Raw genomic sequence first — 13529 nt, 5'->3', positions numbered from 1 at the left:
AGTAGACCCAAATTCATGTTATTAGGTGTGTGTGCTGGGATCACAGAAGGGACTCTGAATAATATTCTTTGATACTGCTGTGTCCACTCCCTGGATTATTTGGGTTCTTCCAGGAGTGTATCCAGGTTTAACCAGCTAGATTTGCAGCCTAATTCAATTTTCAGTGACTACTGAGGGATCAGAAGTAGCACTGCAGGGCCAGTAAGATTCTATCAAGGCCAAGGTTTCCAAAAGATGTTGCAGACATTAAAATAATCTACAGCCACATAAACAATGGCGAAACTGTGGTAAATCCTAAAAGAAAATGCAGGAATTTGAGGTAGATTAATTTGTATATGCAGTTTGCAGACTGAAACATAAAAATTTTGGTCTTATCCCAGCTCTACAATGAACTAATATTACCTTTCAGAAAGCAAATCCAAAGTATTTTTGTCATCTCTCACATCGCACCAGATTCAGGAAATATCTTTCGGGACTGGTTTCTGGGTCTGTTATGGATCTTGACTGGCAATCTTACAGTCCCTTATGAACTCTGGGAAAACCCTGGTGCAACTGATTATTCATATTCATACGTATGTTTTGGTAATGTGTTGTATTTCCTGACACAGCACAGCCAAACACTTATCTAACATTCCTGCACAATTAGAAGCTTGCATGACTTCATCTTATTCTTCCAGCAGACTCCAGCTTTTGCCTGAAACAGTGATCTCAAACAATCAGGCCAATGTGCAGATGATGAAGCCTATTCATCGTCTAAAACATTCGCATGTAGAACTGCCAGTCAGTTTTTTTTGTTGGGAAGTATTCTGGTGCCTTTTCTTTCTTGTAGGAGCTGTTGCAGCAAAGCATATCTGATTTATATTACTACATTAAACTTTCTGGTCCAAGTCACTTATCTCTCTATTGATTTGAGCCAAAGCAGTGTTAATACTTGAGCTATGCTAGCTGTGATAATGAGTGCTCCCAATGCAAGAAGTATCATACTAGTTTGGAGAAGATTCTTATTTCAAGCACAGCTGGGATCCCACAGAGATGATGCAGTTTCCCCATGGAGCCTCTTGGCTCCTGATGAGACCATGACACAGAAAGAGGAAACTTCCGATCCAGAGGGCAACCATCCACCCATTTCCTAGCTATTTAAAAAGTGAATTGGGGTAAACACCTTTCACAATCTATTACCCATTTCTCAAATACACAAAAAAGCAAGTCTTTGGCAGAGCTAGAACCAAATTCCAGGTCTGCTCCTCCCTGTCCTCCAGCAGTCAGTAGGCTAGCATTTCACTGTGAGGTATCTCCCCACCATGAGGGGTAGGGGAATTTTCCATAAACATTCCTTGTGTTGGGTTTCTTTCTCCAGAACTGTGAGGTGCAGAACAGCACGGAGATGACCTGTCAGGCTCCGGCGTTGGCTGTTGACCCTAATCACCAGTCCGAGCTTGCTGAGCGTCCAGAAGAGTTTGGTTTCATTCTTGACAATGTGCAATCCCTGCTAATTCTCAACAAAACCAACTTTACCTACTACCCAAACCCAATCTTTGAGGTTTTCAATCCCTCGGGGATCCTGGAGCTGAAGCCGGGAAGTCCTATCATACTGAAGGTGAGATGGGGACCAAGGCCTGGATAGTGAAGGACAGACACATTGCCTATTTCTTCTCTGTGTCCACCAGCACCCCAAAATTTACAGTGATATTCTGATTGCACCTCAGAAATTTTGTTAACTCATTGCACTTAACATATTTCACTATATCAGAGTCACCTTCTGCAAACACAAGTCACTGCTCAGCATCTGCCAGTCTCCATAAGTGAAAAATATAAACTCCTGCTGCAGCTACCTGTGTGCAGCCTAAATTTGTGTGCAGCCAGAGAAGAACATTTTCTACCATGACAATAGGGCTGGCAATTAAATACCCAAATCTATTCCTTTGTTGGATTTTCAAGACCTTCCTCTCACCCCTGGTCAAATCCTGCACCTGTCCTTTGTCATTTCTGTAATCTGGACAGTGATGCAGAGAAAGAATTCTATTACCAAGCATTTCCGTTGAGATGATATGGAAAATGCGAGACCTATATGCAACATTTCTCATTTAGTTCCAGAGACAGAGGAGCAGAACAGACTGTTTTGACTTATGACAGTCTGAAGCTATCCATGCTGTCTTCTGCTTGACTTCCAAAAATTGGTTTTTCCTCTTTGTGTTAACAATGGCAAACCACAAAAGTGGAATGTTAAAATTTCTGCCATGGGAGCAAACTAGAAGTGGAGGGCAAACTCTTTCCTGACATAGTTTTTTTTGGGGGGGTGATATTCTTTTCTATCCAGGGCAAGAACCTGATCCCACCAGTGGCAGGAGGGAACGCCAAGCTGAACTACACTGTTTTGGTTGGTGAGAAGCCCTGTGCAGTGACCGTATCAGATGTGCAGCTACTATGTGAGTCCCCAAACCTCATTGGACGGCACAAGGTGATGGTAAGTGGTGCTTGATCCTCATCAGCCTCTCTGATGGGACTGGTGCTGTTTGCAGACGACACAGCTGAGCGGTGTAGTTGCCACATTAGAAGGACAGGATGTCGTCCAAGGGACCTGGACAGACTGGAGAAGTGGGCCTGTGAGAACATCATGAGGTTCAACAAGGCCAAGTGTAAGGTCCTACACCTTGGAAAGGGGCAATCCCCATTTTCAGTACACAATGGCAGATGATGTGATTGAGAGCAGCCTTGCAGAGAAGGACTTGGGGGTGCTGGTCGATGAGAAGCTCAGCATGAGCCGGCAACGTGCACTCACAGCATAGAAGGCCAACTGTATCCCAGGCTGCGTCAAAAGAAGTGTGGCCAGCAGGGCAAAGGAAGTGATTCTGCCACTCTATTCCTCTCTTGTGAGGCCTCATCTGGAATACTGTGTCTAATTCTGGAATCCTCAATGTAAGACAGAGATGGAGTTGTTGGAATGCGTCCAGAGGAGGCTACAAAGATGATCGGAGGGCTGGACCACCTTCCATATGAGGACAGGCTGAGAGAGTTGAGCTTGTTCAGTCTTGAGAAGGCTCATCTTATATAAGAGTCCATCTTATAGTGACTTTCTAGTACCTGAAAAGGGCTACAAGAAAGCTGGAGAGAGGCTATTCATAAAGGCTTGTGGTGACAGGACGAGGGGGAATGGGTATGAACTGGAGAGGGGCAGATTTAGACTAGAAATTAGGAAGAATTTCTTCATCATGAGAGTGGTGAGGCACTGGAACCAGTTGCCCAGGGAAGTTGTGGCTACCCCATCCCTGAAGGTGTTCAAGGCCAGGTTGGATGGGGCCTTGGGCAGCCTGATCTAGTGGGAAGTGTCCCTTCCCATGGCAGGGGGGGTGGAACTGGATGATCTTTAAGGTCCCTTCAACCTAAACTATTCTATGATTCTATGATACAACTTAGTATACTCTTGCATATCCCTCCTGGAACCTGTGAAAAATGGACCTACTGATTATATCAGAGTGAGCTTCTCTGCCTCTCACCACTGATTGATTCACTCCTTCTTTACTTTCCTCTCAGTGATTTGCATTCCTCAGTGCTGTTGCTTGATAAACAGAACATCAGCAAACTCATCTAAGTTCTGCTGAGCTGTGGGTGGAAACGCAGCAAAAGCTAACAACTGACATCAGACATACGAATGATCAATGTTTCTCATTCCTTGTGATCAGCTTTTGCCAGCTCTCTGTTGCCCTCCCAAATCTGTGTCTGTCAGAGATCTATTTCATTGCTATGGAACTCATAGAGACTGATGGAGACACACTGTACAGCTCTTTAAAATGAGAGTTTTCTGGGGACTTTTAGAAAACAGAGAGTTTATGGTGACCATCTAGAGTCTCATTTGTGACTGCTGTTGGGACACCTTCTCCTGGCTACTTAATTTCTCTGTGCCAAAGTTTGTCATCTAGAAATAGAGGTAATAATCCTTTTCAGCCATGCAGGTATACTGTGGCTCTTGATTCATCGTAAAGCACGTTAAGACACTCCAAGAGGAGCAATAATGAAGTGAAAGATTTTCTCTGTGTGAATACCAAAGCTTTTGAACGAGGCAATATATGTTCCCTGTCATTTTCATGAATATAATTAAACATATGGTTATTAAGAGATGGACAAAACCAATCGTAGATAAAGAAAACTCAAAGTCAGGTGAGAAATAATCAACCCCTGGGAATCCGGGAGAATGAACATCTGGTCAGGTCTTGCTAATTGGGAAGTCTCCCCTGCTCCTGTAGGTTGGGACAGCTTAAGTGAAGCCACAGAGTAAAAAATAATCCCTTTTCGAGAACACTGATCAAACAAGAGATTCTATTGGAATTGTGGGAAGATGATCGCATTGAAGCCTGTTAATGAGCATCAGTGATAGGGGCAAGTTACAGATTTCTCATTCAACTGCCAACACTGAGGCAAGTTTTTGACAGCATCTGGGCTGAGAACCAAATACAGAAGGTCACCTGCGATGGAGGCTGGTGCTCAAGGATGGAATTTGCATCTGGAACTTACCAGGGGAACAGCTGGTCTGGGAAATGCCTCCTCCAACATGGCACAGCATCTCTGTTGCTGGGCTTGGTACAAAATGTACCGCCATGACTCTCATGACTGTCACTTTGATGGTCAGGATAATTGACAGGTAGCTCTCTCAGGTCCATCTCCTCGTTCTGCCAATGATTTACTGTGTGACCTTGAGTAAAATGCTGAACAAATCCTTTCTTGCAAAGTGGGGTGACCTAGATCTAAAAGGAGACTATGGGACTGAATCAAGCATTGCAAAATTGATAGTATTTCTAAAGGAAGAAACTGTGACAGTTACACACATTGATGTCAACAAGTTTTAGCTCTAGTTCAGCTGTCTTTTATACAATGACAGAGTAAAATACTTGAAAAAATAGAAGAGAACTTAAAGGCTTCAGCGGGTAATACAGATTGACTAAAACCCAGAGGCAGGCTATTTTCCAAGGAAAAGAAAGAGAAGTGGAAGGTCCATGATAAATTGTTGGAGAAGGCCTGCAATGAAGAGACAGAGTACATTTGAGGGGTTGCTTGTATCTAATGTAGACACCTATGGAAAGTCACATTGGACTCTGTATGGTGAATAGAGAGATGGTCAAATATAGCAATTGAAATGCAGGGTACAATTGATCTCATCTAATGGAAGATACATTCTACCAGGGCAAACTTGAACCAGAAGAGAACATTACCATATATAAGTTTTGCACAACAGGAACTACATAAACTCTCATGTGAAGCTGCTGCAGGTGGTCCCTGAAGGAAACTTCAGACTTCGCTGAAGGAAACTGGGCTTGGTCGTAGTGTCATTTGGAACGAAACGATGGTTACTATGCTAACCGGTGGCCAAACTTTTGTTTTGTAATATGAAGAGCTCATGTTCAGTCTTCCAGAAAGTATAAATAGCTTCCTTCAAAAACATTCAGTGGCCCAGGAGATAAAGTAGGGCTATAGCTGTATATTTGCTTGTTTTTCTTTTAAATGCTTATAATAGTACTGCAGCATTGCAGGTTTTCTTCTTCAAGAGACAAATTCCCTCAGATCATGGCAGTTTGATTCATGGACTGTGAGATCTTCCCAGTGTTGAAACCAGCCTTAGAGAAGAATGCACTGGGGCTAATTTTGTTCGAGACCTACCTATAGGAGTCTAGATCCTCTTATAGCTAATGGAAAGTGGGAACTTCCACTGAATAAAATGTCTCATCGTAATGTAAAAGCAGGTGTCAAAAGCAGCTCACATAAATCACATTCTGAAAGTGCTTTTCCTCTGTATTGATGCTGAAAGCATACTGTAATGTCTAGCTCAGATGTGCATGTTGGATATTTGGTGAGAGGAATGCCACCCATGGAGATGGGCTGTTCTGTGAGCTTTGAAGACGGACCTGCACTGGGTATTGGGACAGGGTTGTTTCATTCTAGTCTGATACTCCTTGAATGGACTCATCTGACTGCAAGGCTTGGAGGAAAATGGTCACTGTCAGAAACAGAAAATGAAATATAATGAATATATTTATTGATCCAGTGTAACAGAGAGGAAATTGTGCAAACCGGTGAGCAAATTTTGCTGGGAGGATTTGGAACAGTGGTCTAGGGCAAAGGGCAATAGCTTTCAGTCTACAGATTAGCATGTGAGCTTGGCAGCTTTTCTCCTCAGCTGAGCGTGCTATGTACCAGTACCAAACTTCTGGCCTTTGCAGACTTTATGAGCAAGTTGGACCTTGTATCTTAGAACAGTGGGAAAAATAGTTACTGCTTTGTCCTCAGCTTACATGGGTGCTACATTGCTCCTTGGCTGCTGAAGATGCTCTACGTGTCATCAATGTCGTGCCACAGGAACGGTCATCTTGAAACTCTATTACCTGGTCAGAGATTTGGTTTTATTTCTTAGTGTGGACGCTGTTATCTTTCTAGAACGCATCCCAAAATGGCATGTGAGGACCTTGTGAATGGAAATTAGATATTTCCAGACATTCATTTTTATCTTGTCCAAGACATAAAGGTTAAAGCTAGGTGGCCTTGGCCAGGGCCCACTGAGAAACAGCCTGAAGTTGCTGCTAAAGCAAATCAGACATCTTCTCAGAGGTTATAACTGGGACCAGAATAGTTTCTAGGAATTGGTGGGGTCATAGACGTTCATGTACACAGCGAGGGCTGTGGTGGTGAGGGGCAAAAGTAGTTGGAAAACTTTTCATTAATTCATGACTCTCTGCTCTGTAGTCTCTTCAGTTGGCTCCAACCTTTCTTCCTTGGGCCCATTTCTACCTCCTGTAACCCAAAGAGGAAACCTGAGTAGGTGCCTGAGCTGAGGTATGGGAGCCCTGGGATTAAAGTGTATGCAGGCAGGCTGGAGACAGACTGGTTAACTGAGAGCCAGTGGGATGAAGGACACCGGACTGGGATGTGGGGCATGTTTTCACTAGCTGCTGGGGCAGCTGGGAAAGTTAAGGAGAGCTCCTCATAAGGAGGAAAGTAAAGGTTTGATTACAAGCTGCACTGATCCCAGTTGCAGTGGGAAGGGGAAGCATGTAGTCCTGGGGTCTTGACTGCATTTCTTCCTAGCAGCAAGATTTTGTGCAGGACCTGCTGAGCCTCTCTGCGACAAAGCTCATCTCAGATGAAGTGATGGAGCTGATCACCAGATTGTGATGCTTCAAGCTCTTTGCATGGCGTATTCCTAGGTTTATGCTGTTCTATAACCAGTGTTGCCTTACCATAATACAGTCTGAGAAGTCTCCTTTTATACCTCAAGATAGTCAGCAGTCCTTTTCCCCCTGCCACTCAAATTTATCCCACTCGATGAATAGCCTTGAACAAACTTGTAGTAGACTCGGGCAAGCAGTGGCCTGTGGAATTACTGCTGGAAGAGGTTGTTTGTGTTGTGAAAATGGGCTTCTAACAGACTGGCTTCAGCAGAGCATTTTGTTGGGCTTGCAGCAGTACTGCTTGCAGGCTTTCTTTCTGGCTGTTAAAAGCAAGGTCCTCGCAGAGTAGCTTGTTCCAGGGCCTGGCAGCAGCCCTTCAAACCTCTGGGCCTGCATGAAGAGCAGAAAGTTACGTTCAGCTCCCTGTCCTACTGGTGAGCTTCTGCGATTACCCTGCCAATGTGTAGCTAGGAGAGCGCCTGTAATAAGCATGGACCGGGCTCTATGGGTTTGTGGATTTTTTTCCTATCTCAGTGGCTTCCAGATACACTTTTCTCCATGTGAAGAAAAGCAAATTGTGACCCCGATTTCTACATTCACATTGTCCCGACTGCTGCTATGCCAGCTGTCTGGGTCAGATATCCCGTCTCATTATGAGGTTAGTATCTATCAGACCATAAGTGTCAGCTGTGTGTCCTGTGTGCATTTTGGGACAAAATGTCATCAGGGCAGCCCAGCACAACAATAGCCATTTGGGACAGGGAATGGAAACCCCAGAATGAACCTCAAACTGCTTTGTAGCATTGGGACTAGTGAGATTTGTCTCACTAGAAGTCCTCTTTCGTCTAGATCTGTGTTTACTCTACCAACAGAGGTGATTTACATGACATTTTAGATGGATTTTAACTGTTCTCTGTCCAAGTACTCCATGTCTTTTTTTTAACTTGGGAGGGAAGAGGAGGTCACCATTCAGCCTTAGTTAGGGAGATGATGGAGTTTAAATGTATTCATGCTCGCTCAGCAATTTCAATGCGGCTTTTCCCTGCCTTCCCTCTAGGCTCGTGTAGGAGGGATGGAGTTCTCCCCAGGGATGGTCTACATCTCTCCAGACAGCCCTCTCAGTTTGCCAGCTATTGTCAGCATTGCAGTGGCCGGTGGCCTTCTTATCATCTTCATCGTGGCTGTGTTGATTGCATACAAGCGCAAATCCAGAGAAAGCGACCTCACTCTCAAGCGTCTGCAGATGCAGATGGACAACCTGGAGTCCAGGGTAGCACTGGAATGCAAAGAAGGTAAGATAAGGAAGGAAGGCTGACACTGTGTCGGTGTTGGTAGAAGGGGGAGAGATCCAGCCACAAAATTTTGAGCCAAAATATCACCAAATAACATGAATAATGAATCCTGTCTGGCTAAGCCTGGATCTAAGCTGACTTTGCCTGTTTTCCCTAAATCCAGCCTTCCTCCACCCTGTCCAATTTGTATTTGTTAAATAAAAGTCCAGAAAGGGCCTCAGCATATGTTCCTGGGGAAAGGCTGTGTTGTAGGAAAGGTGATACTGCTTTTGTCCACCATCTTCCTCTCCACATATTACTTCTCCACTTGTACCTTCGACTTGTGTACACAGAGTGAGAGCTTTCCCACCACAGTGATGGAGATCTGGGTTGTCATTGATAAATGAATTTCTCCTCTTTTGTGCCAGCCTTTGCAGAGCTGCAGACGGATATTCACGAGCTGACAAGTGATTTGGATGGAGCTGGGATCCCCTTCCTCGATTACCGAACATATACCATGAGGGTGCTTTTCCCTGGCATTGAAGATCATCCAGTCCTGAGGGATTTGGAGGTCAGTAACCAACAACTCCTGCTTCTGACTCTTTTCATGCCTCCCTGTTTTGTCCTGAATCCAAGAAATGTGTCGGTGGTGAGGATGTGATGGCCTACTATGCTGTGCCTCGTTAAAAATCTAAGTTGAAAGAGGAAGATGATTGCTCCTATCCTGGATGTTAAATTCTGTTTGACTGCTCCTCTATTTAGAAGAGTCTCACAGATCTACATGCATTATGCCTACTGTATTAAGCTCCTCCTTAGTCTTTACTGAGGATTTGTTTTTTAGACAGGATTTGTTAGCTAGAGATGTGCAGGAGCCAGAAAGAAATCAATCGCAGAGCAGCATAACTGTCTGTGTGACTCCACTTTGCACAACACTCCCACTACAGAGAAGCCTTTTTTTCCCAGTAACACCTATAGAAATAACCTGTGGTCACTGAAGGAGTTTCACCTTTGCTATGCTCTGTGCTTGCAAGGAAATCATAAAACCACAGCATCAGTCTGCTTACACCCTTTCCACATCTGCCTTCTCTGCCCCAACTCTCCAGAACACAGCGGTGGGAGGACAGTGAGAAGTTCATAGTATCATAGCATCATAGCATCATAGCATCATAGTATAGTTTGGGTTGGAAGGGACCTTAAAGATCATCTAGTTCCTACGCTCCTGCCATGGGCAGGGACACTTCCCACTAGATCAGGCTGCCCAAGGTCAGATTCCAACCTGGCTTTGAACACCTCCAGGGATGGGGCAGCCACAACCTCCCTGGGCAACCTGTGCCAGTGCCTCACCACTCATGGTGAAGAGATTCTTCTTAATGTCCAGCACTGCTGGAGTCTGCGTACAGTCTGCATTACCTCACGGGTCACAGTGAGTTTGAGGAGACCCTGAGGGAGATTTGCCCATGGTGCAAAATTCCTTCGGGCTTTGGCAGATGGACAGGCTCTGCTCTGGGGATACCTGGGCCAGAGAAGCAGGGGATAAACCATGGCCAAGGCCAGGGAGGTCATTGGCTGAGATCTCTGCAAAGTGTTTGGCAAGCTCTCAGCTTCAGAGAGACTCTGGCATGGACTGGTGAGATTGCTAAAGCCCAAACCTGCAGTTAGTTGGCAGAGAGGAGGAACAGGAGCTGGCACAAGCAATACCATGCTTGGCTGACCGTATAATCACGGTGCCTTGTCTTTGCTCCTTCCCTTCAGGAGAGTCAAAATTCATCGAACTGTATGGAGAGAACTGGTCTGTCAGCAACGAAGACTGGTGGGATTGAGGGGAAAGCTGAGTTACACACTGATTACTGCAGATATTTACCTTTGGAGTGCAAGTAGAGTGGCCTTGAGTTGCTTTCCCTCAGGAAGACTAGCTCAGCATCCTCAACAAATGAGCACAAGAGACAAGGAGTGATGAATCTCTTTCACACGTGTATACACACATTGAAACGGTTGCATCATACCCACAGCCATTTACAATCCCTATTTCATCAACTTCAACCAGCTGATCAGAAAATAGCATCTGACCCCTGCAGAGGTTTTAGCATGGGTTCTCCCGTATGCAGATACATATAGAGAAACGCAGAACTAATGTTTCAGTCTGCCACCACTGATCTCTTCTTCTTTTCATTTCATTCATCTGGTTTTGTTTTTTGTTTTTTTTTTTTAATTTCCCTTTTAATCCTCTGTAGAACTTCAACAACTCTTTCAGTATCAACATCTTTTGCTACCTGCAGGTCAGGGAGAGCAGTTCCCTTTCTGCTCCATTCCCTGTACCACCTAGAAGGAGCTGCTGTTTATTGGAAAAGACCCCAGCATGGACCTTGCAGTGAGCAGGTCTTACATATTTCCAGATCATTTGCTAATTAACTGTTTCCAGATGCAGTATAAAATACTTTACTTGCTATTTTTTTTTATTTCTCCATAATAACCCAGGGACAGACAATATTAAATGTTCAAGCAAGTGAGTTAAAAATAATTATTGGCAGCATGGGTGGTAGTGGTTGGTTGGTTGTCTCAATCTGTTTACTAAGTAATTGATTTGCTGTATGCAAAAAGAGTTAGAGCTTTAATTTCCAAATTGAAAAAGTAATGACTCTTTAAGGGGCCCTGCATTACTTGGTTGTTTAAGCATGCGAACTTGTTCTGTATTAAAGGGACAAATCTGTCTGGATGTTAAGCATACATGCCTCAGTAACATGTATTGCTTTATGTTGAGACTCTTCAGCTTCCAGGGAAGCTTTTACAAAGGTTGGAAGAGCTTCAGTAACACGAGGGAATGAAGTTCTCAATGTAGACTTCATTTTCATCTTGAGCCAGGAGGACCAGGAAGGGTAAAGCCCACTGTAGACTGTGGAGCCCAGGGTCTAGTGTTGAGATCCAAAATTGTTTTATATGAACCAGCGCATCAGCCTATCACAGCTAAGAAATACAGTATATTAGAAACTTATCAAGCATGTTGTCTCTGAACTATCTCACCTCCCAAGCCTAGAGGTCCTACTGCAATTGGACCTCTAAGACAGGTCCCAACTCAGGGTGTCCTCTCATACCTTCATCTACCTTGTTCTTCAAATCAAGGTCCAGCTGCATGCTCACCGTCTCAGCTACTGTCTCACTGTATCCCTTAACCTCCTCAAAACCTGAACCTGTTTTCTCTTCCCCTTTCAATTTCTTGCTGCCTTTCTCAGCTTCTTAAAGCCGAACCCCAAATCTCTGTAAGCAGGTTTTTAGCAGCGATTAAAAAGACATGCTTGGTGGACATAGAGTGAAACTTTAGTCTGACTACAATAAAAATACAGCGTAGTATGGTACCACATCCAGACATTAGCAATCTCCTTTGGATGTACTGTCCATGGTGGGAAACACAGGGTTGGAAAGTAATCACCTGGCCATGGCTGGAAGGTCTCTCAAGCATCCTAATCATCAGATGATGTATGGAATTTCTTCCTTTTTACAAGACCATACTCTGATGTAGAAAGAAGGGTGCACCTGCCTGATAGATGCAAGACTTTTTCTTCTTTTTAATTGTTTCTGTTGTTTGCAGCAACTTTTCCATTTTCCCTGACTCGGAACTAACTTCTATTTGATGTTACAGCGTATGGTTGGAGGAGCTGGATGGATGAGGACAGAGAGGTAGCAAAGTCTGTGTGTTCCTTTTGGAAGAGGTCTCGCAGCAGGCAATGACTGAAAGGTATAAATTCCCTTTCTTCTTGTACAGGTCCCTGGTTATAGACAGGAACGGGTGGAGAAGGGTTTGAAGCTCTTTGCCCAGCTCATCAACAACAAGGTTTTCCTGCTGTCCTTCATCCGCACACTGGAGTCCCAGCGCAGCTTCTCTATGCGGGACCGTGGTAATGTGGCCTCGCTGATCATGACAGTGCTGCAGAGCAAGCTGGAGTACGCTACTGATGTCCTCAAACAGCTCTTGGCTGACCTCATAGACAAGAATCTGGAGAGCAAGAATCACCCCAAGTTGCTGCTCCGGAGGTAAGGATGTCTGGGGCTGGAGTGAGCTGGTCTGGGCAACCTGTACCCTACTGTCTAACATAAGCATGCTAGTCATCTACGGAGGAAAGAGGCAAATGAGCTTGATCTTTTTGTTTGTGCAGCAGGCAGTGAAATCAGGAGGCTGTACAGCCACAGATTACATAACCCCATAGGGCTGCCATGAGGCTGTTTGCGGAGAGGGGTGAAAAAGGCAAGTAGGGCTGAATGAAGACTGAATTGCTCTGGTTTCCTGCTCATTTAAGACTTTTTGACAGAGAATTCCTCTCGGCAAGTGTGTCTGTAGCTCTTGCTCTGCCTCCTCCCTAACCAAAATAGTCAATGGTTCAGGGCTACAGAACTAAACTACCTCTGGATTTTAATGTGGATCTTCCAGAATACGTCGTAAGGGCAGCAAGAGCTCATGCCTCCTAATCAATATTTTGGACTCTTTGTGTTCTTAAAACCTTCATTTACGCTTAGTTTCCTTTTAACCCGGAAAGTTCAATGGCATTGGTGAGGACTTAAGAGTATGTCATGTAGAATAAGATGTATTTTATCCCTGGTGAGTAAGTTAGCTGCTACATTATCCCTCTTGGGACATGGACTGCTGTACTGTGTTTCTTGTTCATAAATTACCTATGGACCTGTGGAGAGTCTTCTTCAGCTGCATTGTGGGGTCTTCAGTCTCTCCCTGAGCACTGGGGCTGAGAAAGTGTTGAATCCAGTAGCAGAGCAGAGCAGGGCAACAGAACTGATTTCCTATAAGGCAAAAGTTTGGGCTGATGCTTCTTGGCCAGGACAAAGTTTTAACCACTGGGGTTATATGGGAACCCTCAAATTAGAAATGTAGTGCCTCATAATTAATGTGCTTTCCCTCCCTAAGCAAATGCTGCCCCTTCTCCCCTCGTATCATTTTCACCCACTTTTCATGGTCTGAACCAACCCTTCTGATTCAAGCTGGCAGCTTAAGAAAAATCGAGGAGAGTCTAGTGGAGATGAATGGCCTTTGCCACTGCTCAAAGCCAACTTTGAGGAGCCCTCAGCTGATTGTGATGGACAGTTGAGGCAGCGAAGAGAT

General features: G+C 44.6%; 1 protein-coding gene across 1 annotated transcript in view; it reads left to right on the top strand.

Annotated features, from left to right (window-relative positions):
* Positions 1-13529, top strand: part of PLXNA4 (plexin A4) — a 478478-nt gene that overhangs the window by 414684 nt on the left and 50265 nt on the right. The window contains exons 18-22 of the mRNA XM_054084753.1: positions 1358-1597; positions 2318-2464; positions 8212-8446; positions 8854-8996; positions 12183-12451. Coding sequence (XP_053940728.1) covers positions 1358-1597; positions 2318-2464; positions 8212-8446; positions 8854-8996; positions 12183-12451 — 1034 coding nt within the window. The remainder of the gene's footprint in view (positions 1-1357; positions 1598-2317; positions 2465-8211; positions 8447-8853; positions 8997-12182; positions 12452-13529) is intronic.

The sequence above is a fragment of the Cuculus canorus genome, chromosome 1 (assembly GCF_017976375.1).
Source record: "Cuculus canorus isolate bCucCan1 chromosome 1, bCucCan1.pri, whole genome shotgun sequence".
Classification (NCBI taxonomy): Eukaryota; Metazoa; Chordata; class Aves; order Cuculiformes; family Cuculidae; genus Cuculus; species Cuculus canorus.
Note: the sequence above shows the minus strand (reverse complement) of the source record. Positions and strands in the feature narration are given on the sequence as shown.